General features: G+C 44.7%; 1 protein-coding gene across 25 annotated transcripts in view; it reads right to left on the minus strand.

The window, feature by feature from the left end:
• RGS6 (regulator of G protein signaling 6) overlaps positions 1-25,918 on the minus strand; it is a 578,846-nt gene that overhangs the window by 121,225 nt on the left and 431,703 nt on the right. The window contains exon 1 of one of the 25 annotated variants that reach the window (XM_025212007.1): positions 19,764-21,561. The exons of 23 other annotated variants lie outside the window; for them this stretch is intronic. In XM_025212007.1, the coding sequence (XP_025067792.1) occupies positions 19,764-19,797 (34 nt within the window). In that variant the 5' untranslated portion in view covers positions 19,798-21,561. Of the gene's footprint in view, positions 1-19,763; positions 21,562-23,393; positions 24,027-25,918 lie in introns of those variants that run through there. One more of the 25 variants, XM_025212009.1, reaches the window with a different exon arrangement.

The raw sequence follows: 25,918 nt of genomic DNA on the forward strand, positions 1-25,918 counted from the left end.
CCAACTCATGGCACAATTCCGTATCACTCTGGATATGGTCACAGTATCAAGACCTAATCAATGTCCATTCAGTTTAGCTAAAGGTATTTATATATATTCAGATTTGGTAATACTTAGCATTATGTTGCGTGCTTTCAAAATATTGTATAAAGGACAGCTAATTAATAGGGCTGTGTCAAACAGCACCATTTCATTTTGACTTTTGTTTTACCATTTCAAAGGGACAGTGTTTCGTTTTGCTATTTTGAAGCAATATTTCATTTTGTTTTGTCGAAACTGTTTCCCTGTTTCTATGTTTCACCCATAGGCTATAATGGGGAGTCATGAAAATGCCTATAACTTTGTCATTTCTTGCCTGATTCAGATAACAATTGCACAGATGGTAGCCCCTTTTGAGGGCATGAAGCCTGCCAAGTTTCAATGAGATAGGTGCAGGGATTACTGGGAACTGCACCTCAAACTGTTCAAAGCAAAACTCTTATCGCTTGCTGGCAGAGGCAGCCTGCTGTCATCCTGCGTACAGATCTGGGGGCTTATGCCCCGTAGGAGGGCTGCTGGGCTGTCCTGGACTCTTCCTGGGTGGTGCAGGCCCCTAGATCTGCATGCAGGGTGACAGCAGGCTGCCACTGCTGGCTAGGACCGGCACTCGGTGCAGCCCACGCCAAGTACTGGGAAGACTGGTGCTGCTGCTGGCCTCAGCTGGCGGCTGCAGCCTGCTGTCATCCCATGCACAGATCTGGGGCCCCGCACCCTCTGGGAGGGCTGGGGGCTGTGTTGGACTCTTCCTGGGGTGTGTGGGCCCCTGGATCTGCACGTGGGATGCCATGGCTGGGGCCAGTGCCAGCACTGGGTTCTTCCTGGTGCTTGGCAAAGGCTGCGCCAAGTGCCGGTCCCAGCCAGCAGTGGCAGCCCCCCATGCAGATTGGGGGCCAGCACCCCTCAGGAAAAGCTGGGGAAATGATCAGAGAGCTGAGGAATTGAACAGGGAGCTAGATGTCAATATCAGAGCAGTCCTTCCCCCCTCCTCCCGCCTCTCTCCTCAGTTTTTGTTTAGCTCCAAGCAAGGCTGGCTTCGAAACTCGAAATGTTTCGAAACTTTTGAAACATTTGGAGTACCCTTGTTTTGTTTCAAAGCTGTTTCAAAGCCTTTTGCTCTGTTTTGATTTCACTGTTTTGAAATCGAAACATGTTAAAACAGCTTTGAAATGAAACATCCGGCGAAATTTCACACAGCCCTACTAATTAGCTCCAGTTTGGTGCACACCAGCTCCCTGTCTTGACAGTTTTAGTGTACACCAAGGGTTAAAAGCAAGGGACTCAAGCTACAGCAGAGGAAATTTAGGTTGAATATTAGGAGAAACTTTCTGACTATAAGGGTGGTCAAGCCTTGGAACATGCCAGCTAGAGAAGTTGTAGAATCTCCATCCCTGGACATTTTTCAAGAGCAGATTGGACAGACACTTGGCTGGGATGATTTAGTCAGAGATGATCCTTCCTTGAGCTGAGAGTTCAACTAGATGACCTCATGAGGTCCCTTCAAGTCCTACTTACCTATGATGAAATGTCTCCTGCCTCCACTGGGCACCAGACAGTGCTGTACTAAAGCCCAGTGTGCTTGTTCCATACATGCCAACTCCTGAAATAGAACTAATGAAGCCATGTTGGGAGGTGGCTCACTTAGGGCATACTAGAGTGCACCCAGCACTTCACTAAGATACACTGCTTTCTTCTGGGGTGGTAGCATATCTGGGGTGGGTGAGGTTTCCCCCAGGTCATTGATCTCTGGTGCCATACTGAGGTGGTGCACACATGGTCCAAGTGAGAGATAGCTAACTCCACTTTCAAAGTGGACTAGAGTATTTTTCAGAAAGCCACTGCTAATGCATGATATGCATGTCCATACAAGGGGAAGAAGAAGTAGTGCACAGTAAATTTATGTTCTAGCTTACTGCACACTAGCTGCCTTCTACACACACAGTCACCACGTGAAAATTATTTACACCAATCCTGAACCTGTTTTTCTCTCTCCAATGTACCAGCTGGTTTCCTTTTCCTGCTCTTTTCCCAATTCTGGAATATTGGACACTGTTTTTGTGAAGCATCTCTGTGATCCCAAATCTGAACTCACAGGATGGTACTCTGAACAAGGGAGACTCCTTTGGTTTAGTTTAGGTGAACCAAACTGTGTGGTTAATTGTTTGTCCTTTGCACAGATCTGAATGAGTTTAAATCTCTGGTTTACCCAAAAATGAAGTTAGAATTATAGAAAATTAGGGTTGGAAGGGATCTAAAGAGGTCATCTAGTCCAACCCCTTGCTCAAAATAGGATCATCCCCATCTAGATCATTCCACCCAGGGTTTTGTCGAGTCAGGCCTTAAAACCTCCAACGATGGAGATTCCACCACTTCTCTAGGTAACCAGTTTAAGGATTTCACCACCCTCCTAGTGATAAAGTTTTTCCTAATATCCAACCTAAACTTCCCTTGCTGCAACTTGAGGCCATTGCTCCTTGTTCTGTTATCTGCCACCACTGAGAACAGTCTAGCTCCATCCTTTTTGGAACCCCCCTTCAGGTAGTTGAAAGTTGCTATTAACTCCCCGCTCAGTCTTCTCAGACTAAATAAGCCAAGTTCTCTCAGCCTCTTCTCAGAAATCATGTGACCCAGCCCCCTACCATTTTTGGTGCCCTCAGCTGGGCTTTGTCCAACGTGTCCATATCTTTTCTGCAGTGTGGTGCCTAAAACTGGATGTGGCCTCACCAGTGCTGAAGAGGGGAATCATCACTTCCTTCAATCTGCTGGCAGCACTCCTACTAATGCAGCCAGTGGTGACACATAGGGAGTGCACCCCCTGAGAGCGCTGGTGCACCCCCTCACACCTAGCACTCCTGGCTTAGGTGACAGGCAGGGGGGCCAGGAGGGAGCGTTGGTGTTCCCCCTGCTAGTGCCGGCTGGGGAGTGGGGGTGCTAGATGAAGCACTGTGGTCACTTCTGGGAGTGCTGCTTGTGCTTCCTGGTTGGTGTGATTGGCCATGGCAAGCACTGACTGGCCACTGGGGGGGCATGTGCCCCCCCCAACTCAGATAGCACCAGTCACCCATGAATGCAGTCCAGTATGCCATAAGCCTTCTTCACAACAAGGGCACACTGTTGACTCATATTCAGCTGCTTATTCACTGTAACCTTTAGGTCCTCTTTTGAAGAGCCGCTGGTTAGCCAGTCAGTCCCCAGCTTGTGTACATGGGATTCTTCTGTCCTAAGTGCAGGACTTTGCACTTGTTCTTACTGAATCTCATGAGATTTCTTTTGGTCCAATCCTCCAATTTGTTGAGGTCTCTCTGAATTCTAGCCTTACCCTCCAGTTTGGTGTCATCTGCAAATTTGCTGAGAGTGCACTCCATCCCATCTTCCAGGTCATTGATAAAAATATTGAACAAACCCAGCCCCTGGGGCACTCCACTTGATACCAGCTGCCAGCTAGACATCAAGCCATTGACTGTTGTGAATATCTACATCTTCCTCTTGCAGTTGCAAATGTGGGCAGCCAAGAGAGAAAGAATCATGGGTCCAGAAGGAGACCAAAGGAGAGGGAACCTAACTCTGTGGCCCAAAGAGGCTGGCACTACCCTACTGAGAGAGTGCTGGGTTATGTCTTGGACGGCCGGGGCCGACTCGAGTTGCGTTAGAAATTGGTCGTACGTTAGGGCGGGCTGGTGAATGGAGAGGCAGACACAACTTATCGGTTGCAAAAAAACTTTACTCACGCCGCTTGCAATCACGATGCAGGTGGTCCGGTCGTCTGAACAACCACACGAGTTGTTCCAGCTGGCGGGGCCCAAGCCAGTTAATCCGTCCGCAATTCGAAGCCGGTGGGGAAAGGGGTACGTCGGGGTTGCGCTCGGTGCCGGGAAGAAAGATCGATAGGTGATCAGTCTATCGATCGGCAGCCGCAAGTCAGATAACTTCAGAGGCACTCTGCAGCGTGCTCAAAGCTCTTTGACTTGGGCGGAAGTCGCGCGGAATTTTAAACGGCCAGCGAGCCAATTACTAGCCGCCACGTGTGAATAATTTAGCACTGGCCAATAGCGGGGCACAAATTTACATTCGAATAGCGGGAACTCTTTGCACCGTGCATTTCTGTACTGCAAAGAAGAAATGCATCCTGCAAAGGAAACTGCAAATTGGCGGGAACTCTCTCCTACACGCGGTTTCTCAATTGCAGCAGAACACTCTGCCGTGCAAAGGAGCTCTCATGTGGCCAAGAAATTCCATAGTGCCGAGGCACAAAAATCACTGGGTTGTGACAGGTTACAGCTCCAACTCTCAATGGCTCTTTAATGCCAAATGCATCATGTACACTGATATCTACTAGAGTCACGCCATGGTAAACCATAGCATTATTCTGCATTGCACTTTAGTAACAGCATGCAGGATCTGGACCAATGGAATTGCATAAAAACAAATGAAAAGGGACTCTGGCCTGCTATGCACTGAGTGGGTTGAAAAAAAATTGATCGCTGCTCCGCAATTCTGTGTAAGCTGGATGTATAGTGAGAAGTGGCACAGAAATAGTGTGATTACAGGAGCAATTTGATGAGGACAGGCACTAGTGTGTGATAAGGCAGGATGGGCTAGTAAGAATGGGCTGGAGAATGCTGAATATTGGGTGAGCTTTCTTTGTCTGAAAGGGAAATGAGAGATGTTTGCTACCATCAGACCATCAGTCTTTTTTTCCTTCTCTCCAGACCCCAGCACACACTCCATTCTTTTAGGAATTCTTGGTCATGTATTCAAACAGGCCTCCCTGTATGGAGAATTGCTGCAATGAGGATGGGCTCTACACGAAATTCCAAACAGTACAGTCTGAGCTTCTATCCCAGCCTCAGTGGGAGGGAGTTTCAAGCAACCGGAGTACCGTAAGAGGCAGCCAGGTATCTGCCCCCAATGCTGTTTATTCTGTTCTCCCAATGACTTTGTAAAACAAAAGGATCACTCCTCTCCCCCCTGCCAGGACAGTATCCACCTCCTGGGACCATAGGCTCAGGCTCCTTATTCTTGTTTTCCTTCTGTCCTCAGGATGCCTTTCTTCTTGGGTGCCTAGTAGCCTAGATTCAACAGAAAGATGCTCTCAGGTCTGCCTAGCCTGTGGCTTGGTAATTAGGACACTCTCCTGCAATGTGGTGAAAGGTTAGTGTTCAAAACCCATTGGAATGAGGTGGGCCTAGAGCTTGGGTCTCTTACACAATGGGTGCTGACAGATGCACAGCTCCCCGGTCTAACTCATGGTGCTTCACAAAAAGCATCATGAGTTAGATTCATCTTCCCGATACAAAAGACATTCATTCACTGTTGGATCAGGAAGATTAGTGATGGAGCTCCATTTTGGAGCTGATCTGGGGAGAGAAGCTGCGTTTCTGCAGCTTCTGTCCCCTAGCCCCAACCCCCTCTCCAAGCTCCTGTGCGCTCTCAGGATGGGAGAGGGGGAAGGCAGGGGAGGGAGGTCCATTTTGGGGTTTCCCCAGCCTGCTCTGCAGTGGGGGAGGGGTGGAGGGCTCCAATCCAAACTCCGAGGTGGGGGGGCTCCAGTTCACCTGTTCCAACCTCCAGTGCTGCCTGAGCAAACCCCAACAACTTTACTCACTTGGGGTGGAAAAAATATCCCTATTTCAATATTTTGGTGTGTTAGAAAGATTCAGGCCATTACACAAGGCAAAGTAGAATGTTGTTGGATGACGTAATCACCTACAAATTAAGCAAATGTGACGTGTGCATTTTAGCAGTGAAACAGAATTTTGCCTTAAGTGGTCCCACTTGCTAAAACAGCATTACTGTGGCTGGATAATACAGTACAGAAAACTCATATGATTCTCCTTTGTTTCGGTTAGTTCAGTCTCCTTTATTTTACTTAGTTCAGTCAGTGCAGGATAATTTGGCATACACTTTAGGAGTGGGCTCCTCAACTATTTGCTGGACCACAGTAACTCAGGAATCCTTGGTTCTAGATCTTCAAGAAAAGAATATGGTTTAGCAGCTGGAATAGCCAAACACATTATGTCTAAGAGCTGTTGTATAGCAAGTAGCTACTATTTGAGTTTACCATGTTAGAAGCCTGGAAACCAGAATTGGAGTGACCTTATAACACCTTTTGGTTACCTAATTCATACAAGGAAATAGCAACTCATGCTTGATTTCTATTTAGGGCTGAGGTTCAATATTAAGGGAAGTAAAAGCATGAGAACATAAATCCACAGACACTTTCTTCCCTGTATACAGAATGTTCCCTCTAGATCCAGGAGAAATTGCTTCAGGATTGTTTTATTTTCACTCTCTTTTTATCCTGACATGTTACTTTGTTACTGCTCAATATAGTGAATTTCTCTTTGGTTATGGAAGAAAAGTTAAAAATCATGTCCCAGATGAACTCTGTCCCTGCCCCAGCATTTATAATTGATTGTATTAAGGAGCACATAAAGTATAAAATATGAAACAAAGAACAGATTCGAGAGTGTTTTTATTTTGTTGCAAGGAGGGTCTAAAAAAGATGAGAGTCCAATGAAAAATTTCAGAGTGTTCATTCTCAAACTCCTATTATTCTTTTTGTAACAACTCAGTTTTCATCATTCCACCACACACACACACACACACACACACACACACACACACACATGATTAAAAAAAGCACGTAAAATTTTAGCTGTGCTTTATGTTTAGTGCTGTTTTGCCATTTCTGCAAAACAAAGGTTGAAAGCTCCTGTTCGAGTAAGATCTTCTGGCTTAACCTGCAATTGTACCAGTCACTGCAAAATAGATTACAGAACTTCAGACATAACCCAAAATACAACCAGACCATCACTTAATTTGTCTCAGTGAAAAAAGAAAAAGAAAAAGTCATTCTCCAGAGCTCCTGAGAGACCAGACAATTTTACAGCCACTTTCTAGTTTTCCCAAAGCAGGCAGATTATTTTGCTGCCGAGGTTGCTGAACCCTTATTTATCACCTGCCAAGACTGATTACTCACCCTTAGGCCAATGACAAACCGTTCCTTGCTCTGTTAATTACTGTCATCATTAATATCTTTATCACTAATTAATAGTCAATGACAATGAAACTCCTCAGTATGCCCCCCAAAACCACCTCCATCTCCTAAGGTTACCTTGGCATTGGATTAATTTTGCCTTTGGCTGTTTGTACCACTCAGTCTTGCCTATCTTCAAGGTACCAGTCAATCCATCCCCTAAATTATTTATCTAAAAATGAATGGGGGGCATGAGTTATCTTTAATAAAACCTCTCTTCTTCAAGCCACAATACAAATCATTTTATAGGTGTTAATACGCAATTAAATTCTTTAGAAAAATCTCTTCTTACTCATTCTCTACAGACCCTCCTGAATGCTCCTAAATGTTTTACTTTCCCAAAGAAAGTCTCTCCCAGCTATTTTCTAGGGTCCATATCCTACTTGGCTTCCCTGCCTTCCCCATAAGCTCTGTAATAGGGTGCTTTCAGAAGACTTCTTGACCCTGCCAAGAGTCAAGTTCCTGCTACAAACCAAAGAGGCATTAAAGGTTTTAAAAAAAAAGTTGGAGATGTTTTTAAAATGGAAAGTGCTAGGGAATCTAGATATAAGAATTGCTACTGCTCCTAGACACACATGTTTCCCTATGACAGCAAAAACAGCTCAAGGGTCACCAACATATGGGGACATCTATTTACCTCTTACATACAGTGAAATATATGGTACAGGTTTCCCTTGCTTTATGCCAGTTCTGTATGTGTGAATTCACTCTTATGCGATGAACCTTTCCATACCAAAAAATTGTTATACGAGAGGTAAATTCACTCGTATGCAATCGGTGCAGTGGAAGTTTGCAGTCACCCGCTTTGTGTGGTGCATTGTGGGAGTGATGCGCAGCAAAATATAGTCTCCTGTGTGTATCTGTGCTCCTTGCTCATTGTTTGTGACACATGTTTCTGTAGTTGTCATCATCATTATGATGCCCTGTGCTTGTGTATATTGTCTGCTGTTGATAAGAGCCAAAATTGTCTTGTAAAAGTGTTAGAAATGGGTCTGGGGGTCAGTACAGTCGAGGTCTTGGAACATATCCCGATTTGTTACATTGTAAAATGGGTTCCCTTTATGCGAATTTGAGTTATGCGCCATTTTCCAGGAATGCATGTACAGCACAAAGCGAAGGCAACCTGTACTGCCTTAGACAGTTCTTTGAAGCAGCTCTAGATGAAGTTACATAACATTGATAAAACTGTTAATTTATCTGAGCATAAAGTATAACTATGCCCATTCATCTACCTAGCTGGTTTCGAGATAAGAGTAACAACTTTTTTTCTTGCCACGTCCTCCTTTTTGCTTTAGGCATCAGTGGTTTCGTAATGGTACCTAGTGTTCTCAGGAGACCAGTGCCTGTCAACATGACAAATAGCAAGCCAGCTTTGAAAAGATAAATTACAAAGAAAAGTTCATGCGGTGTGGGGCCACAGGCAGAATAAAGTTAATGAGCTGAACCAGCAGAGCTAGACTTACCCCATGGTTGTTCTGCTAGTCAGTGGGCTGTGGGTGCTCCTGATCTCACCACCAAACGCAAAAAATCGTACCCCAATCCAACCAAGATTTAACAATACCATGGTAGCACCCAGAGGCTCCAACTGTACTAAGTACTGTATAAGTCTAGCTGAATAGCAAAAAGACAAAGTCTGCATCCCCATAGCTTACAAGCCAGCATTCATTGCATTAGGAAGAATAATAAACGGGGGAGGTGGATTACCAAGAACTATATTAATATGGGGGTCTAATGTTACTGCTTTCATGACTAACAGTTTTATAATCTATGAATTGATACCCCCATCATCTGTAATCCAATGTCTAATTCTTAGGTGCTGAGTATATGATCTGTAAAAGGATAGGGGAACATAAGAATCAGACCAAAGGATGTTTTAAAATATATATTCAATGTTGATTGGCAACTGAGGATGCCTTCCGTTTTTATGACACTTTTACACTTTATTTTAAGAAATTAAACAAACATAAAAACCTAATAAATGCCTTTGCAAAAAGAAGCTGTGTTCAGTAAAGATTAGTTTAGTTGAGTTATGAATGTTTTAGTAGTTCTTATGAGTTTGGGAACACTGGGACTGGAAAGCACCCAGCTGCTTTAAATATAAAACATTTATATGGAAGGCTTATAACCTCCCAGCATTATCTGGCAATGCTCTTGTACTCAGCAATTTGATTTACGAAATGCGGACTATAATCTCCTTCTTCTTGAACTGATCTGCAGGTGAAAAGCGTTGAGAGGTATGGCACAGGAAGTTCCTATTATTATGAAGATGTTGCTGTTTTGAAGCACAATAACTGTAGCTGCAACTTTCTCTATAGAGCTCATTATGACACAGTATGATGGGACTTAAATGCTTTCTATCTTCAAAATATTCAACCAAAAAACTAAATGTTCACATGTCAACTGTGAGGTGAATAAGCATGGTTTAGTCCAGTTTACAGATGGGAGACCTGATGCACGCTGAGATTAAGGGCTGCATTCTCAGCCTTGGGTGACTAATACTGGGCATGGCTACATGTGCATTTACACCAACTTAAATTTACTGCCCAGTAAATTACTGCACAGTAAGCGGGAATAGGCTGGCATCTACATATGCAGGCATTAAAGTATATTACCGCGGTGTGGGGACTGATTTGGGACTAAAATTAGTCCCAAATCAGTCCACACACACAGTGTTACTGCACAGTAAGGCATCTACATGTGCATTACTGCTCAGTAACTAATTGGATGTATATTTGATACCTGCATGATTCAGGTATCAAATTTACACTTACATTGGTGTAAGTCACCATATTTACTGCACGGTACAGGCATGCACGTATAGACATGCACCCGTACTGCACAGTAATTTTGGTTACTGTGCAGTAAATGTGCATGTGTAAACGTGTCCACTGAGTACTTAAGTCCATGTTTAGTGTAGGCACCTCAGGGAGTGGCCTAGTTTTCACAGGTGCTGATTACTCACTGCTTATATTAACTCCAAACATTCTTAATGCTCAGAGCAGAAGCAAAAATTATTTAGCTTCTCTCAGGTAGACTCCAACCAAAGGTTGGTTCAGGGCTTCCCAGGTCTTACCCACAAATTTGGAAAGATGTTTTGTTCCTGTTCGAGACCAATTCCCTTTGAAGAGGCAGGCAGTTTGCTCAAGAACGAACACTTAGACCACATCCAGATGAGCGCGGATGTGTGCTATGTAGCACCGCAGACCTGTCTGTGGCGACACACACCTCGCATGCAGGTGTTTCCTGTGCTGCTACCTTTCAGTGTGGGTTTTTTTTTTAACCCTGGGAGATCCCAGGATCAAAAAAACCCACGCTGAAAAAAAACAAGGTGGCACCAGCAGCACATGCCACCCAAAACCAGAGCCTGGCTTGCCAGAGCCACTATCTGGCTGCTGGCTAGGCTTCCTGCTATGGCTGCAGCCCTGGGAGGCCCCCAGGATCCCAAGTAAAGCTGCGGGGGCCAGCACAGTTGGCCTGCTTTGTAGTATCAACTTCCTCACACCTCTGATAAACAGGTCATGGGCGCTGAAGAGATTCAGTAATTATAGGGCCACAGGACTTGTACAATTATAAGAATCAATCTTGCTCCTCTACATCTTCTAGACATCAGTTTTTTACACCTGTTGGACCAATACGCCATTCACACTTCTTCATTTGTTTACTAATTAGTGTCCTCAAAGCTGGCTACTGGTATTCTCATTGTGAGGCAAGATGCATTAAGAGAGGGAAAGCTTGCACTAATTTCCATAATAGACCTGGTCTTCTCTGACCTAAAGGTATATATTAGGGCTATGCAAAACAGCTATGTTTTGATTCGGTTTTGGATTTGGTCATTTTGGAGGGACAGTGATTTGTTTCAGTGTTTTGGATCAATGTTCCATTTCGATTCAGCCAAATCTGTTTCAGAGGTTCAATGCTGTTTCAGTGATTTGGTCACAGGCTATAATGGGGAATCACTAAAATGCCTATAACTTTGCCATTTCTTGCCTGATTCAGGATGAGAATTGCAGGGATGGTAGAATTGAGGCCATGAAGCCTGCCAAGTTTCAAGGAGATAGGTGCAGGGGGTTCTGGGAAACTGCACCTCAAACTTTTCAAAGCAAAACTTGTATCATTTGTCGGCTGCGGCAACATGCTGTCACCCTGCACACAGATCTGGGTGCCTGTGCCCCTTAGGAAGGCTGCGGGGCTGTGCCAGACTCCTCCCAGTAAGCATTGGCCTCTGGATCTGCACGCAGGATGACAGCAGGCTGCCACTGCTGACTGGGACCAGCGCTCAGCTCAGCCTGCACCAAGCACCGGGAAGACTGGTGCTGCTGCTGGCCCCAACCAGCTGTGGCAGCATGCTGTCATCCTGTACACAGATCCAGGGGCCCATACCCCCTGGGAGGACTGTGGGGCTGTGCCAGACTCCTCCCGAGGGACGCAGGCCCTCAGATGTGCATGTGAGATGACAGCAGGTGGCAGCTGCTGGCTGGGGCCAGCACCAGCACTGGGTTCTTTCCAGTGCTCAGTGTGGGTTCCGCTAAGCAGACTTGGGTGCTGACACTGGCCTGAGCTGGCAGTGGCAGCATGCTGTCATCCCACATGGAGATCTGGGTGCCTGCACCCCTTGGGAAGGCTGCCAGGCTGTGCTGGACTCTTCCTGAGGGGTGTGGGCCCTTGGATCTGTGTGGGGGATGACAGCAGGCTGCCGGTACTGGTGTGGGTTGTGCCGAGCAGACTTTGGTTCTGGTAGTGGCCCCAGCCATCAGTGGCAGCATGCTGTCATCCCACACACAGATTTGGGTTCCCGTGTCCGCTAGGAGGGCTGCAGGGCTGGGCCAGACTCTTCCTGGGTGGGGGGTGTGAGCTCCCGGATCTGCATGCAGGATGACTGCAGGCTGCCGCTGCCTGCTGGGACTGGTGTTTGGCACAGCCCATGCCAAGCATCTGGAAGACTGCGGCCAGCAGCAGCAGCATGCTGTCATCCTGTGTTCAGATCTGGGGGCCCGCACCCCCCGGGACAGCTTCAGGGCTGTGCTGGACTCTTCCCAGCGGGCGCAGGCCCTTGGATCTGCACGCAGGATGACAGGAGGTTGTTGCTGCTGGCTGGGGCCAGCACCAGCACTGAGTTCTTTCCAGCACTCAGCATGGGTTGTGCCAAGCTGACTTGGGTGCTGGCCCCAGCCGGCAGCAGCAGCATGCTGTCATCCTGCATACAGATCTTGGGGCCTGTGCCCCCCGGGAGGGCTGTGGGGCTGTGCTGGACTCCTCCTGGGAGGTGCGGGCCCCTGGATCTGTGTGTGGGATGAAATCAGGCTGCCGTCCCTCCCCCAGAGCACTGGGATTGGAAGGGACCTCAGGGACAGATCACAGACTCTGACCAACGAGAGATGTCAATATCAGAGCAGTCCTTCTGCCCTTCTTCCCCCTCTCTCTTCTTAGTTTCTGTTTCCCTGCAAGCCTGGCTCCGAAACTCTGAAATTTTCCAAAACCTCTCTGAAACATTTCGTATGGTTTTGTTTTGTTTTGGAGATGTTTTGGAGCCTTCCATTTCATTTTGGATTCAGTGTTTTAGGCACTGAAACACCTCTGAAACAAAATGGCTGCTGAAGTTTCGTATAGTCCTAGTCTATATCCTTAGATTGTTTCTGAACTTAGGCAGCACAACAGACCTCTGTGCCAGAGAACATGTCCATGTAAGAAAAAGGACAAGCTAATCAAATAACAGAAAGTAAGTCTTTCCCTTCACTGAAAGTTCATTAAAGTAGATGACTCTGATGCTTGCCTCTCTCCTTGCTTATTCTTATCCCTGGCATCAGGCTCTGAGGCCATATGAGCAGCACTTACGTATGAGTGGAAAAAATCTCTCTCAAGGAGGAGGAATGTCCTAGACCTAACTTGCACTACAGGGTGTTGATGCACATTCCTGTTGCCAGGGGGTTATAGGAGATAACCTTCAAAGGGGAAAGACTGCCACATATGGTTGTAATTATAGCAGGATGAGTAGCTCAGATATCTCAGTGAATGAGACCATCTTGATGGGAGCACATTAAAAGGCACAGAGAGGCTGCTATTGAAACCAGGGACTGAAGAGAGATTCCAAAGCTTTGTCAGTTTTAGTATATCATTTAGATTGGTCCAAACATAAAGGCTGCAATTTTAAGTTTTAGTCTATCAGTGTTCCACTGTGATTCTGATCTTTCCCTCCAGCATGTTTATATTTATATTCATGCTTTAGGGTTATTCGTTACAGCCATATTGGTCTAAGCACATATAAGGACATAAGGCAGACTCTCTGTGTGCCTGAAGAAAGGTGTTTGTGCCTAAAAGCTTGCAAAGAACAAATTTTCCAATTATTTAGTTGGTCTAATAAAAGATATCACATCTACCCAAAGAACCCTGTCTGCCTATTTATATTCATGCACTTTTGCTTTAGGACCTCTTAGCAGGAAGAGATTAACATTATAGGAGCCCTATACCAAAATATTGGGCCACCTTTCCCCCATTCATAATCCCCTCTACTTGGTCACCTCCACATGGGGAGGGGCATCTCTCTTTCATTTTGGCCCCAAGCAGCCTTATACATCTCCACAGCATGCTGAAATGCTAGATACGTGTGTGTGTGTGTGTGTGTGTGTGTGTGTGTGTGTGTGTGTGTGTGTGTGAATTCCCACCCTTCAGGCTCCTGACTCAGGTCCTATATCACCCTGGGATTATATTCCAGCACTGCATTTTATCCACAGAATCATAGAAAATTAGGGTTGGAAGGGGGTCACCTACTCCCACCCCCTGCTCAAAGCAGGACCATCCCCAGCTAGATCATTCCCGCCAGGGCTTTGTTGAGCCAGGCTGTAAAAACCTCCACGAATGGAGATTCCACCACCTCTCTAGGTAACTTGCTCCAGTGCTTCAGTACCCCCCCGGTGAGAAAGTTTTTCCTAATATCCAACCTAAACCTCCCTTGCTGCAACTTGAGACCATTGTTCCTTGTTTTGTCATCTGTCACCACCAAGAACAATCTAGCTCCATCCTCTTTGGAACCAGGTAGTTAAAGGCTGTTATCAAATCCCCCCTCAGTCTTCTTTTCTGCAGACTAAATGAACCCAGTTCCCTCAGCCTCTCCTCATAAGTCATGTGGCTCAGCCCTTAAACCATTTTTGTTGCTCCCCACTGGACTCTCTCCAACTTGTCCACATCCTTTCTGTAGTGGGGGGGGGGCCCAAAACTGGACACAGTACTCCAGATGTGGCCTCACCAGTGCAGAATAGAGCAAAATCATTACCTTCCTCAATCTGCTGGCAACACTCCTACTAATGCAGCCCAGTATACTGTTAGCCTTCTTGGCAACACAGGCACACTGCTGACTCATAACCATCTTATTGTCCATGTCCACTATAACCCACGGGTCCTTTTCTGCAGAGCTGCTGCTTAGCCAGTCAGTCCCCAAGCTGTAGCAGTGTGTGGGATTCTTCCATTCTAAGTGCAGGACTATCCTATTGGTTCTAAATTAAAGAACATCATTGAGAGCAGGGAGCAGAACCCATGGCTCCCTCCCTCCTAGGAAAATGCCCTCCTTTCTCCAGTTCAGAGCCAGACACCTTCTTGCAGACCTAACTTTTACATTCCTTTCTACCCAATGGCCCTACTTCAACAGGACATAATGGATGATGTCAGTGGTATAGCAAGGCAGCCAGGCATCCAGGGCAGTGGTGACTTCCATCTGCTGCTGTTACACTGGCACAATTGTGCAGCTGTGGCAGCTCTTGGCTAGCTAAGCTAGCACCTGGGGCTATTGCCCCAGTGATCCCCCTCGTTATTCTACTGGATGATGTCCTCAGCCCAGAGACTGGTGGTTAGAGCTTATTTCTGGAAAATGGGAGATAGAAGTTCAACTACTTTCAGACAACCTGGTGTCTAAAATCTTGATCTCTCATTTTGTAAGCAAGTGCCCTAATTTCTAGGTCACTGAGCAAAAGACGGGTGGAGCCTCTTTTCCTTCCCACAAGGTAGACATGTTAGTGGTTTTCCAGTGATTCAAGTGGGTTGGAATAGGATCATACCTCATAACTCCGACCTCTAAAAGCTGCCTAAGTGCCATTACTAGAAGTGGAATGGGATCTTGGCCTTGGTTTTTCACTGATGAGTCTGGCCAGTGTGGGCCATTAAGGCACAACTCCTAAGAGATCAGTGCTCAGGTTCCTACTAATCCATAGACAGTCATAGCATTCCCTCAGTCCCAGGAAATAAAGCAAAGCAGACATGAAAAGTAGCTAATGGATTCTGAGGACAGAAAATTCCAACTATCTGGAAGCGAGTTAGATTTAGTCTATATTTAAAGTACTTAGCTAATTTCCCATAGTGGCAACCCCCTGAAGGAGATGCAGTTTATTGTAGCAAAAGAGTTCTTCTGCCAGTACAGCTTAAACCAGTTCCCAAAGTGAAACAACGTGTACCAACGAAGGGATATTTTAGCCAGTATAACAGTGTTGACATTAGGGTTTTTGCCAACACGATGATATTAGCAGGAGTGTGATTCTGTCATCTGATGAGCTGGATCAGTGAGTGAACAATTGCATTGCTATAATTATAGAGAGAAACTTTTGCCAGTAAAGAAATATGGGGGAAAAAATCTAAAAAAATCATATTATAAATAAGCAAATATCTAAGTAACAGATTACTGCTATCATTCCTGTGGAAGAACAGCAAAGGTTTGTGAGATGTTATAAATAAGAGAAATGGACAAAGTTGCCCCATGTTCACACTCTCAAGCAGCACTACAGTTACTGGCATTTATGAGAACTATCAGAAATAGTCTCCCTTCCCAAACTGGTAGGCGCTGAACATGGTTAAAGATGGAATTTTTAATCTACAATTTATAATTAATTCAAAGTTGCTTTTCTGGGTTCTCTATCACTAAGGCAAAACCACAGAGAGCGGCTTGTATAATTTCACAGCTTGGCCTTTTGCCATACACTAATGTTTAGACACTGTTCTTCATGCTGTCAGAATAATTCAGCAACAAAATAGCAAGGGAAGCAACTTCAAACAGTGGTGGAATCAGGAGTTTGGAAGATGCCACTGTCAAATCTCATTTAGAGTGAAGCATCTTTGCTATATAGGTATTTTATGTGGACAAGCGTTAAATAAATGGTACTTTTCTTTCACTTAAATGTATATTAATGTATTTTAATATAAGATTTTCTTCTTAAAGGAGCAGGAAGAGCTGGAAAAGCTACCCAGGGCTAGATACCTTATTGGTATAACTCAATTACCTGTGGCTTATATACCTTGTCATCATTTATACCTGCATAATGTGGGTGTAAAATGCTACCAAATCAGAATGCTTCATTTATTCAGCAATGGAAATGACACCGCAGGACATAAGACAAGAGAGAAGAACTCAAGTACTCTGGCACTTTAAATAATTTAGTACAGTATTTATTTACTAAGAGGCCTGGCCCTGCAGGCTTTAGATAAACAAGACTCATTTCTGATTTCAATAGGAATTCCATCTACACAAGCAATAAATGTTAGGCTCCTTAAGAGATCTGGTCATAATAAGTCTATCTCAGATTTTGTAAGACCACAGAATCTCACTACAACTGCAATGGCAATAATTCTGTGTTTTTCTATAGCTGACACTGGCTGAATGGTACAAGCTTGTATGGTGTTTTCCAACATAATTTTAACATTTTCTATCTATGACCTCTTTGACTCCTCCTCCCCTTCAGTTATTTGGAAAATTTTTGCCAGCCATAAGCGCTGCTTAAGTTGTGCAATGCCAGTAACGTGAACTGGTGAATGGAATATGTAGCACTCTTAGATATTTTCCTTTGCATTTTAGATCTGCAGAATTTCATGTCTGGAATAACAGCCTTGCCAAAGAAATGTCCAGTACCATGTACTTCCTTTCCCTTTCCCCATCACCAGTTGCTAAAGGCTCCAATTCTGCAAGACCTTTACTGAAGTCTCACTATAATGCCACTCCACATGGGTGAAAGTGTACAGATCCCTTCTCAGAATCAAGGCTGTTGATATTATTTTCTTGATGAAAGATGATGTAGAGGAGACACATTAATATTTTCCATTTACTGCTCACTAAGACTACACAGAACAAAGAGGGGACACAGGCTGTATCACTTGCAGTTTCACTTTAGACCACTGGTACTTAAGCTTTCATCCCCATGGGCCAGATGAGCAGTGCAGGGCTGGTCTATTGGCCAGATGTGGCTCTACATGCTGTGATTGAGCCCTGGGAGCCAACACTGCCCCGTACTGAGACCTGGCCCCACCCCAACCTGGTGCCATGCGACAGGATTAGTGCAGGGCCCAGCTCCCCCTGGGTCTGGAAGCAGTGAAGCAGTGCCACTGCTAAATTTCAAGGTCCACGAGAAGCCCTGTGAGCCAGATGACAACTGGGGCCTGAATTTGGCCCATGGACCAGGGGTTGAGCACCCCTGCTTTAGATGATACTTTAGTTAGGATTGAACATATAAAACTATTTCAAACTCAGTACAGCGTTGGCAACCATGCTTTTCTTGTTTTTTCAGGTATCCTACAGGAAGTTGTGTCCATTCAAAGAGTGCAGATCATGAACCTAAATTTGAAGTGACTAAGGACTTGATTCAGCAGTTCATTCCTATTCAGAAAAGCACTTAAGGGGTATACTTACAAAATACACAAGTTTAAGTGCTTTGCTAAACAGAGATGGACCTAAGCACATGGTTAAATGGTTTTCTGAACTGAGGCAGAGAGAAAAACAAAGTAAGAAAATTAAATTTGTATTTCCATATATCCCTTACTGCTGTCGCTTCTGTATTTTTTTACTATTCATTGAGATGGAAACAAATGATTCTACAAGCTGAAACAGAGAGCCGCCATATAAAGTTAGATGAAAGCCCAGCAAAATTATGTCAAACATGAAACGAACACAGATTGCAGAGTCGTAGCTTAGAGAAGAAATTGGGTTGGAAAAGTGCCCTCCTCCATTGGTGTGTTGTGACTAACAACAATGCCATCTCTACAGGTAGATTTTCCCTCAAGATTCAGGACTTGGACATGGTGTGGCATTTTAGCCTGTGTATTCACATGCATGCAAGATACCTTTGACTAAATGACCAAACAGATCTCTACCCTATTATTATAGAAATGTTGCTTTCATGCAAACAAGACCTAAGATCTAAGATGCAGATATAACATCTCTGCTTTCATTGCCAGACTTACACATAAATAACCCATGCAAAGTAAATTATTATTATTTTGAAGTATTGACAATCAGATTTGTGTTCAGATCTTCACTGATATTGCCGTCAGTTTTCTTGTCTACCAGGTTTACCTCCTTTATCATAATGTTTCATTATTCTCAGTAACTTCTCTCCTCATATCTTAGTCTCTAGCTTACATGACCATGGCACAATGCAGTGATACTCAAGCCAGCTTTGCACACAGTAGGTCCAAAACTGGAAACAGAATAGCCACATTAGTGCAATACTGAACCAAAGCTAATAAGCTTTCCTTCTCAGCCAAGCCAATAAGCTCAGGTGAAGTACTACATTACCTCAGCCATACTGCTAACATCCTGAGCTAGCATGTTGATTTGTGCAGATTGCTTGGTATCTTGGCATAACACTATATTTTCAACAGAGTTTACAATTTCCCCTCTATGCCCATGCCTCAAATTTTTGCCCAAGTGCTGGTTGTGTCTCACCTTGATGACTATAAATATTGCCTATTTGTCCGCTCTGCCTCCCACCTCTTCTTCCTCCCACTTGACACTGCTGGTTTTCTTCCTTTCTGAATGTACCTTTTTGTAAGCCAGTTACATGAAATTCAATTTTTTGTCCCCACTATGAAGCCTATAGCCTTCTATCACCTAATCCCTTATCCTCCCACAACTCCTTTCCAGACCTTTGTCCTAACTGTTCCTTTATCCTTTGCTTTTTGCCTCTCCGCCTACTTCCTTTGTCCATTTCTACGCTTGGATCAGGCCTGCAATTCTTGTGTACCAGGCATCAGAGAAAAGTAGTGCTGGAAAAGACCTGAGGAAGACATATAGTTCAATCTCCTGCTCCAGGCAGGATCACCCCTAACTAAACTATCCCAGGAAAGCATTTGTTTAACCTGGTCTTAAAACCTTAGGATGGAGATTCCACAACCTCTCTAAGTAGTCTGTTCCAGTGCTTAACCATCCTCATAGTGAAAAAGTTTTTTTTCTATTATTCAACCTAAATTTCCCTTGTTGCAATTTAAGACTTATTCCTTGTCTTGTCCCCTGCAGCCAGAGAAGACTCTATTACCGTCCTCTTATAGCCACCTGTTTTCCTCTTCAAATTAGTCTTTAACCAGCACTTTTCCAAGCAATGCTTCCTGTTTTCTTCTGTTCCAGAATCTTCCCTTTTTACTTCACCTGAACTACTGTCCAGCATCTTGTCTTGTGTTTGACTTGTCTATATTATACTGTAAGCTTGCAGGAAGAAAAATCGCAGTCTACATTTTTGAAGTGCTGTGTACATTTAGGATGCCAATAGCCATAGATATGTTTAATAATAAATAACAATTGGGTAGTGATTATAATCAAGGATTATAAGGAGATGGTACAAAGCAGATAAGGAATAATTTGCTCTTTCCTAAGATGGGCTGATTTAGCAGGACTGTAAACGGTATTAAATGCAATAAAATAAATCAATTAACTTATTTTAAATACCTAAGCAATATAATGTATTTACTGTCCTATGCATCCAAGCTCCAGTCTGCTTTCCCAGTCAAGTATAAAATCAGGAAGAGTTCAGAATAGCTGAAGGTAGGAGCAAACAAACATCTCTTCAGTTTCAACAGCCTAATTTGGTGCCAGCATGTTGCAACTGCAGAAAATATTTACTTTTAAGGGACTTAGAAATATTTCCACCTGAGGGAAGACCAAGGAAAAGTAGCAAAATATATTCCCTTCTTTCTGACAGGTTTAATGTCAAGTTTATTAAGCTTCTTTACAGGAAATATGAATTTTAATCTAGAAAATGGAATTTGTACTCATCCTTTCGAAGCAAACACTGAGATCTGTATTCAGTGTCAGACCCTGAATTTGGAATAGACTCACTAGAAAACCGAATGTTGTGCTCCATTCTGAATCAGGCACCAGAAATTTTTCCATTCTCTCTTTTCTGCACCTGAGCACAGGACAAGGTCTTGATAAAATAGTTTGCCATGGAGGAAATACACACCAACCTTGTTCATAAGATCATATAAAAAAGTTGCTTATACAACACCAAGTGGTGTTTTGCCAATATGCCTCCACAAACCATATTCCCCATCTCCTGTTACGTGATGCTGTTGGGCTCTTTTTAGACTCAGGGCTCAGCAACTTAACTGAATGCCTCGAGGAAATCGATTCTAAGTCTTGTTAAGCGTCACCACTGATAGTCTGTTGAAGAAGACCAGTTTGTTAGTCTGCTCTTCTGCTCTATAAATAGTGGTGTCAGATGCATCAGCTGCATTTTTCTCACCGAACTGAACTGTGCCCTCATTAACACTGAACAGGCACTTAACTTAAGAGTAAAGCCTGGCTTGACAGCATGTCTTAGTACATCCCATTTACCCATGCAAATTAATATTAGTAACAATAAAAAACTATGGTATTTCTGTTTTTCTCCCAAATAAAAGCAAACGCTCACTCCTTAATTAAAAGATAAATTTAGTGAACACACTTTTAAACTATGGTGTTGGGACTTTTTTTAAGTTGAAATTATTTTGATGATTGATATATTTCTTAAGCCTCACAACTGATTCCATAAATTAGTACTAGTTGAATACTTTAAAAAGTATTTTTATCTATCTATCTAGCTAGCTATCTATCTAGCTAGCTTAGCTAGCTAAGTTATTGATGGACAAATATGTTTGCAGAAAAAATTTCATGTAGGTTAATATTAATAGAAAGCAAATTTTCATTTAATAGATGCAAGTCTAGACAATGGAAGCTTGTTTTTAAGAATGATATGCCTCCAGTCAGGAAACAGAAGCAATGCCACATGATTTTTGTGGGCAATTCAAATAAACTAAACCTATGCCAACTCCTTCTGTAAATATGGAATATATAAAACTTCTTTTGATTAGTCAATAGGTCAAGAATAATTTTTTAGTATTAATTGCCTAATTTAAGTTGTTGGGCCTTGAAGTGGTGCACGCCTTGGTGGACCAGGTGGCACCACACCAAACAGTCAGCAGCTTGCTTCCCACAGCCATTGGTGTTGTTGCTTTCATCCTTGTGGGTGACCTTGAATGTTTCTTTGTATTGTTTCCTTTGGCCGCCCTTTGAGTGTTGGCCAATAGAGAGCTGGGAAAAGAGAATCTAGTGAGGGAGGCAGTTCTTGGATATCCAGATGTAGTGGCCCGTCCATCGGAGCTGATTTCCCAAGAGCAAGGCTTCGATGCTGGTGGATGCAGCTTCATGGAGGATGCTCGCACTGGTCTGACGGTCCTGCTATTTGTTCCCCAGGATTTGACACAAGCACCGCTGGTGAAAGCTGTTGAGGGTCTTAATGTGGTGTTGGTAGATGGTCCAGGTGTCACTGCAGTAGAGGAGAGTAGTCAGCATGACAGCCTTGTAAACCAGGACCTTCATTGACTTCTGAAGGTCTCTATTTTTGAAGACACGTTGTTGCAGCTTGAAGAAGGAGGTACTGGTGCAGTTGATTCCTCAAATTCAGGAATATAAACAGTTCAAAAACCATTTGGAACAGAGATTCAGTGAACAAATTATTTGCTTCAAATAAGCCATTTTGTGTTTTTAGTGTATGTTTAGATCAAAGAATACATCAGATGGTCTCATTTTAGCCCTCTCTGTGAACCTCAGTCCACATCCTAAATCAAAATCTGGGGCACTTTAATCATACTAACCCAATGGGTCCAGGGTACCTTTGAGTGTTTTGACTCTGTACATGGTTTAGCTTATTATTCCTTTACTTTCAGGAGCCCTGTTTCAGTCAGTGAAAAGGAAATAGAGAAATATTTATGTAAGGTGAATCGTAGAGAAGAACCTATAACTGTTGAGCCAAGCATCCTTCTCCAGCCAGAAATTTGGGCGCATTCATGGTCAGTGCCATAGCAAAGAAGTTTGGCACCTGGGGCAAAGCCCACAGCAGTAGCCCACCCTCTCCCCATGCACAGATCTGGGGGGCATATGCCCCCCGCCTTGCCTAGAAGTGCATGCAGCAGCAGGAGCCACCCTTCCTCCATCTCCAACCCCTGCCAAATGAGCCTCTCACCACTCCATCCCATGCAGTGCCTGTTGGTGCTCCTTCACTTCGGCACCTGGGGCGGTTGCCCCACTCACACCCACTTGCTGTAGCACTGTTCATGATTAATCATTTGCCACTTATGCCCATTTCTAGTGAACTCCAGTGGAGGAGTAGCAGAATGGAAGGGAGGAAGAGAAATGAAATGTACTCAAATGTAGGGCAAACCTGTTGTTACTGCTCTGTATTCTGACACAGTGCAGAACTACTCTTTTTATCATCTGATACATAAATGAAGTCCATGCAAACTACAATTCTAGGAGGTTACTGTTACAGGTATATGAATCAACCATGCCTTGGACAAGAACTTTTCCCTGAGCCATCTGTGCTTATAAGGAAGAGACTATGTTCTCATTTAAAGTATAAGTTGTAGTTTCCATTTGTTTTGTGCTCTTCTTTCCCTTGGAGTCTCCCCTCATGCCCTTCTTCCCTAGCAAGTTTCTCACCCTTCATTACTGGGACACCAACTGAAATTCATTAGGAATCTTCTTCTTAAGAATACCTACAGCAACATTTTTATTCTTACGTGAGTAGGACTACATTGGAGCTCAACTTTCTGACCACAAGGTGGCGATGTTGCCCACAAAGTATGGAGCTAGACTTGTTTCAGCAGGTACTTCAGTTGCAAAAAAAAAAAAAAAAAAAAAATCTGTTCTGGGTGCAGATTACAGGACGATTGTCAGCAGCAAGTATTGACATATTGCTTTTGAATTTCTTTTTACTCATTAGCACTTTGAATACTGCCTAGCTCCTTAGCTTTAGAGACACTGTTCTGAAATACATCCAACATCAATTTACATAAATGTGTAGGCAGAAGACCATGAGCTCCTTATATTGCAGTAGAAGAACCCTTCCTGAAAAGACTGTTTTTGATTTTAAAAAATGACTGATTTAACAGGTTAAAAATATAAAACAGAGAGACCTGAAAGAAAGTAAACCCCAAAAGGGCAGAATGAGGAAAGCAGAGAAGGACAAGAATGAAGAGCAGAACCTACCCGCGGCATGAAAAAGATGAACGAGGAAGATATAAAGAAAGCCATACATACAGTTACAGTGACCTTTTACCATCCCAGGAGTCAAAACAGTAGCATCCCAAGTTGAGCATGAGTGGTGGAGAGTGAGTGAGCCTGAGGGGTTCTATTTACTTTCTGATTAAATTGTTTCACGTGGTTGTCATGAACACTAACCTATGAGGAACATACCTTCTTGTCTGTGACTTTTTTGACTGTTGAGTCATTGGCACACAGTACAAATGTTCCAAAAGAAAGATTGTCACCCTGGTTGCAGAAAGCTTAATAGCAAATGTTCTATAAAAACATGTAAAGGAGAATATGTACACAGGGCAAAACCTTATTTTTACTTGACTACATGCAATCTCATTTTAGGTGTATAAGTGAGAGCATAATTTGCCCTGGTACCCATTGACATGTCTGCTGATGGAACTAGCACCAAATAGTTTTGAGGATCTGGGGCTAGAGGTCTCCCTGAGCAAATTCCCCAAGTGTGGCTTGTCAGTGCTTAGGTAAAGTTATGCCGATTGTTTACAGTATCTATGTATCACTGTCTGATCAGCAGGGATCCTGGTTTTCCATGATAAAAAATGCAAGTTCTCTGATAAAAAAATCACAAATTCTCTAATAAAACTGCCAAAATCCATGGTGAAAATTAAAGCCCCCCCCACAGCTCCCCCAGCCATGTTGGTGCCCCTCACTCCCCACTATGAAAATTAAAGACCCCCCCACAGCTTCCCCAGCCATGTTGGTGCCCCTCACTCCCCACCCACAGCCTCCTGGCCCTGCTTGTGCCTCTCACTCCCCCGCCACCCACCACCACAGCCTTGCTGGTGCCCCTCACTCCCCCAACCACAGCCAACCCTGCTGGAGGGGGCCCCCAGCTGTCAGGGCTACATACCTGGGTCTGCAGCCCCCTGGTCCCTGCTGTGGGCTTGGGTGGGGGGGCAGCACCCTGCCACTGTGTGCACTCCCAGGGGACAGGGGGGACCTGCACCCCCCAGATCTGTACACAGGGCAGGTGCAGGCTGTGGGCTTGGGCTCCTGCCCCTCTTTCCTTTCCTGGGGTCTCCGCAGCCCAGCGGGCATGATTTGGTGTGGCAGGAAACAGCAGAGCCGCACGGAGAAGCTGCTCACCACTGTGAGCTCTGTACTGCCCTGGTGACCTGCCTCTTGTGCACAGGGCTGCAGTGAGAGCAGCAGCACAGGGTTGCACCCCTCAAAGCAGCGGCACGTGCAGGGGGTGCATCACCAGGGCAGCGTGGAGCTTGCAGCAGCAAGGAGATCCCCATGTGGCTCCACTGGTCCCTGCTGTGTCGGGTTGTGCCCGCTGGGCTGTGGAGGCCCCGGGGGAGGGAAGCAGGGTGGGAGCCTGAGCATGCAGCCTGTGCCCACCCCATGCACAGATCTGGGGGGTGCAGGTCCCTCCTGCCCCTCGGGAGTGTGCATGACAGTCCTCCTCCTCCTCCCCTGGACATGCCACCTGTGGCCCTGTCCTGCTCCCAGCTGGGGCCCTGCAGCTATGCATTGCGGCCCTGGGTCCCAAGCCCCATGCACTGTCCGGCTGGGCAGCAGTCCTAGCTCTGCTCAGCTCCCTCCCTCCCTCCCTCCCTACAGGGGCCTCAATACCCCTCTCCCCCCTCCCCTACCACTTACCTGTGGTAGCTGCTCTCCAGACTGCCTGGGGCCATGTGCATGTACATGCACATGACGCGCCCCCACCTGACCGCCCTCCTCCCACTCTCTCACAGCTCCCTGCTGGCTGGAACTCTGCCAGCCTGCATGGAGCTCATTGCAAAACTGCAAAATCCATGGGTTTCTCTGGTAAAACGAGAAATCCGCATTTGCCTCCAGTAAAAGGTAAAATCCGCAGTTGACTCTGTTTTTCCGGTGCTGCTGAAATTGGTTCCAAAATAAACTTTTAAGGTTGATTCGCTCTTGATTAGTGAAAAGAGCTCTCTACTGTTGATATAGAAAAAGGAAGAAAAGGAAGAAGAGATGAGTGAAAAAAAGTATGAGACAGAACAAGCATGTAAGAGAAAGTACCAGGGAAAAAGCATATACAGATTTCTGAAGCAATGCCATTTAAAACTGTGTTGATCTCATCTCATACAAGGTTCTGCTGCTGATCCTAGGTTTATTATTAGAAATTACTCCCTTTTGTCAAGCCTGTTATTTTAATTGCACCAGCCTGGAAAGCATGCCTCTACTCCCTCTCCTCCAGACTGTTAATTTCTGCCAAACCTTTCCTATCTCACTAGAGAAGCCTGCAATTTGGTGCCTCCCTCTCCTTTGAAGAGATACATTCTCAAACTGCTGTGGGGAGAGGGGGGATGAATACCAATTACATTTGTGAACCCTAAAGGTGTCAAATTCTGCCCTTGTGTATGTGAACAAGTCTCCCAATAAGACTAAGAACCCTATGTGCATAGCTGAACGGAGAATTTGGCTTCATCTTATGAATACATAACTGTTTGGTCAATAAAAGCAATCTTTCTTTTTAACAACCAGCTGCATCCTTACTCCCTAATCAGCCACAGTCCATCATCATGCCCCACCCC

The sequence above is a fragment of the Alligator sinensis genome, unplaced genomic scaffold (assembly GCF_000455745.1).
Source record: "Alligator sinensis unplaced genomic scaffold, ASM45574v1 scaffold381_1, whole genome shotgun sequence".
NCBI lineage: Eukaryota > Metazoa > Chordata > Crocodylia > Alligatoridae > Alligator > Alligator sinensis.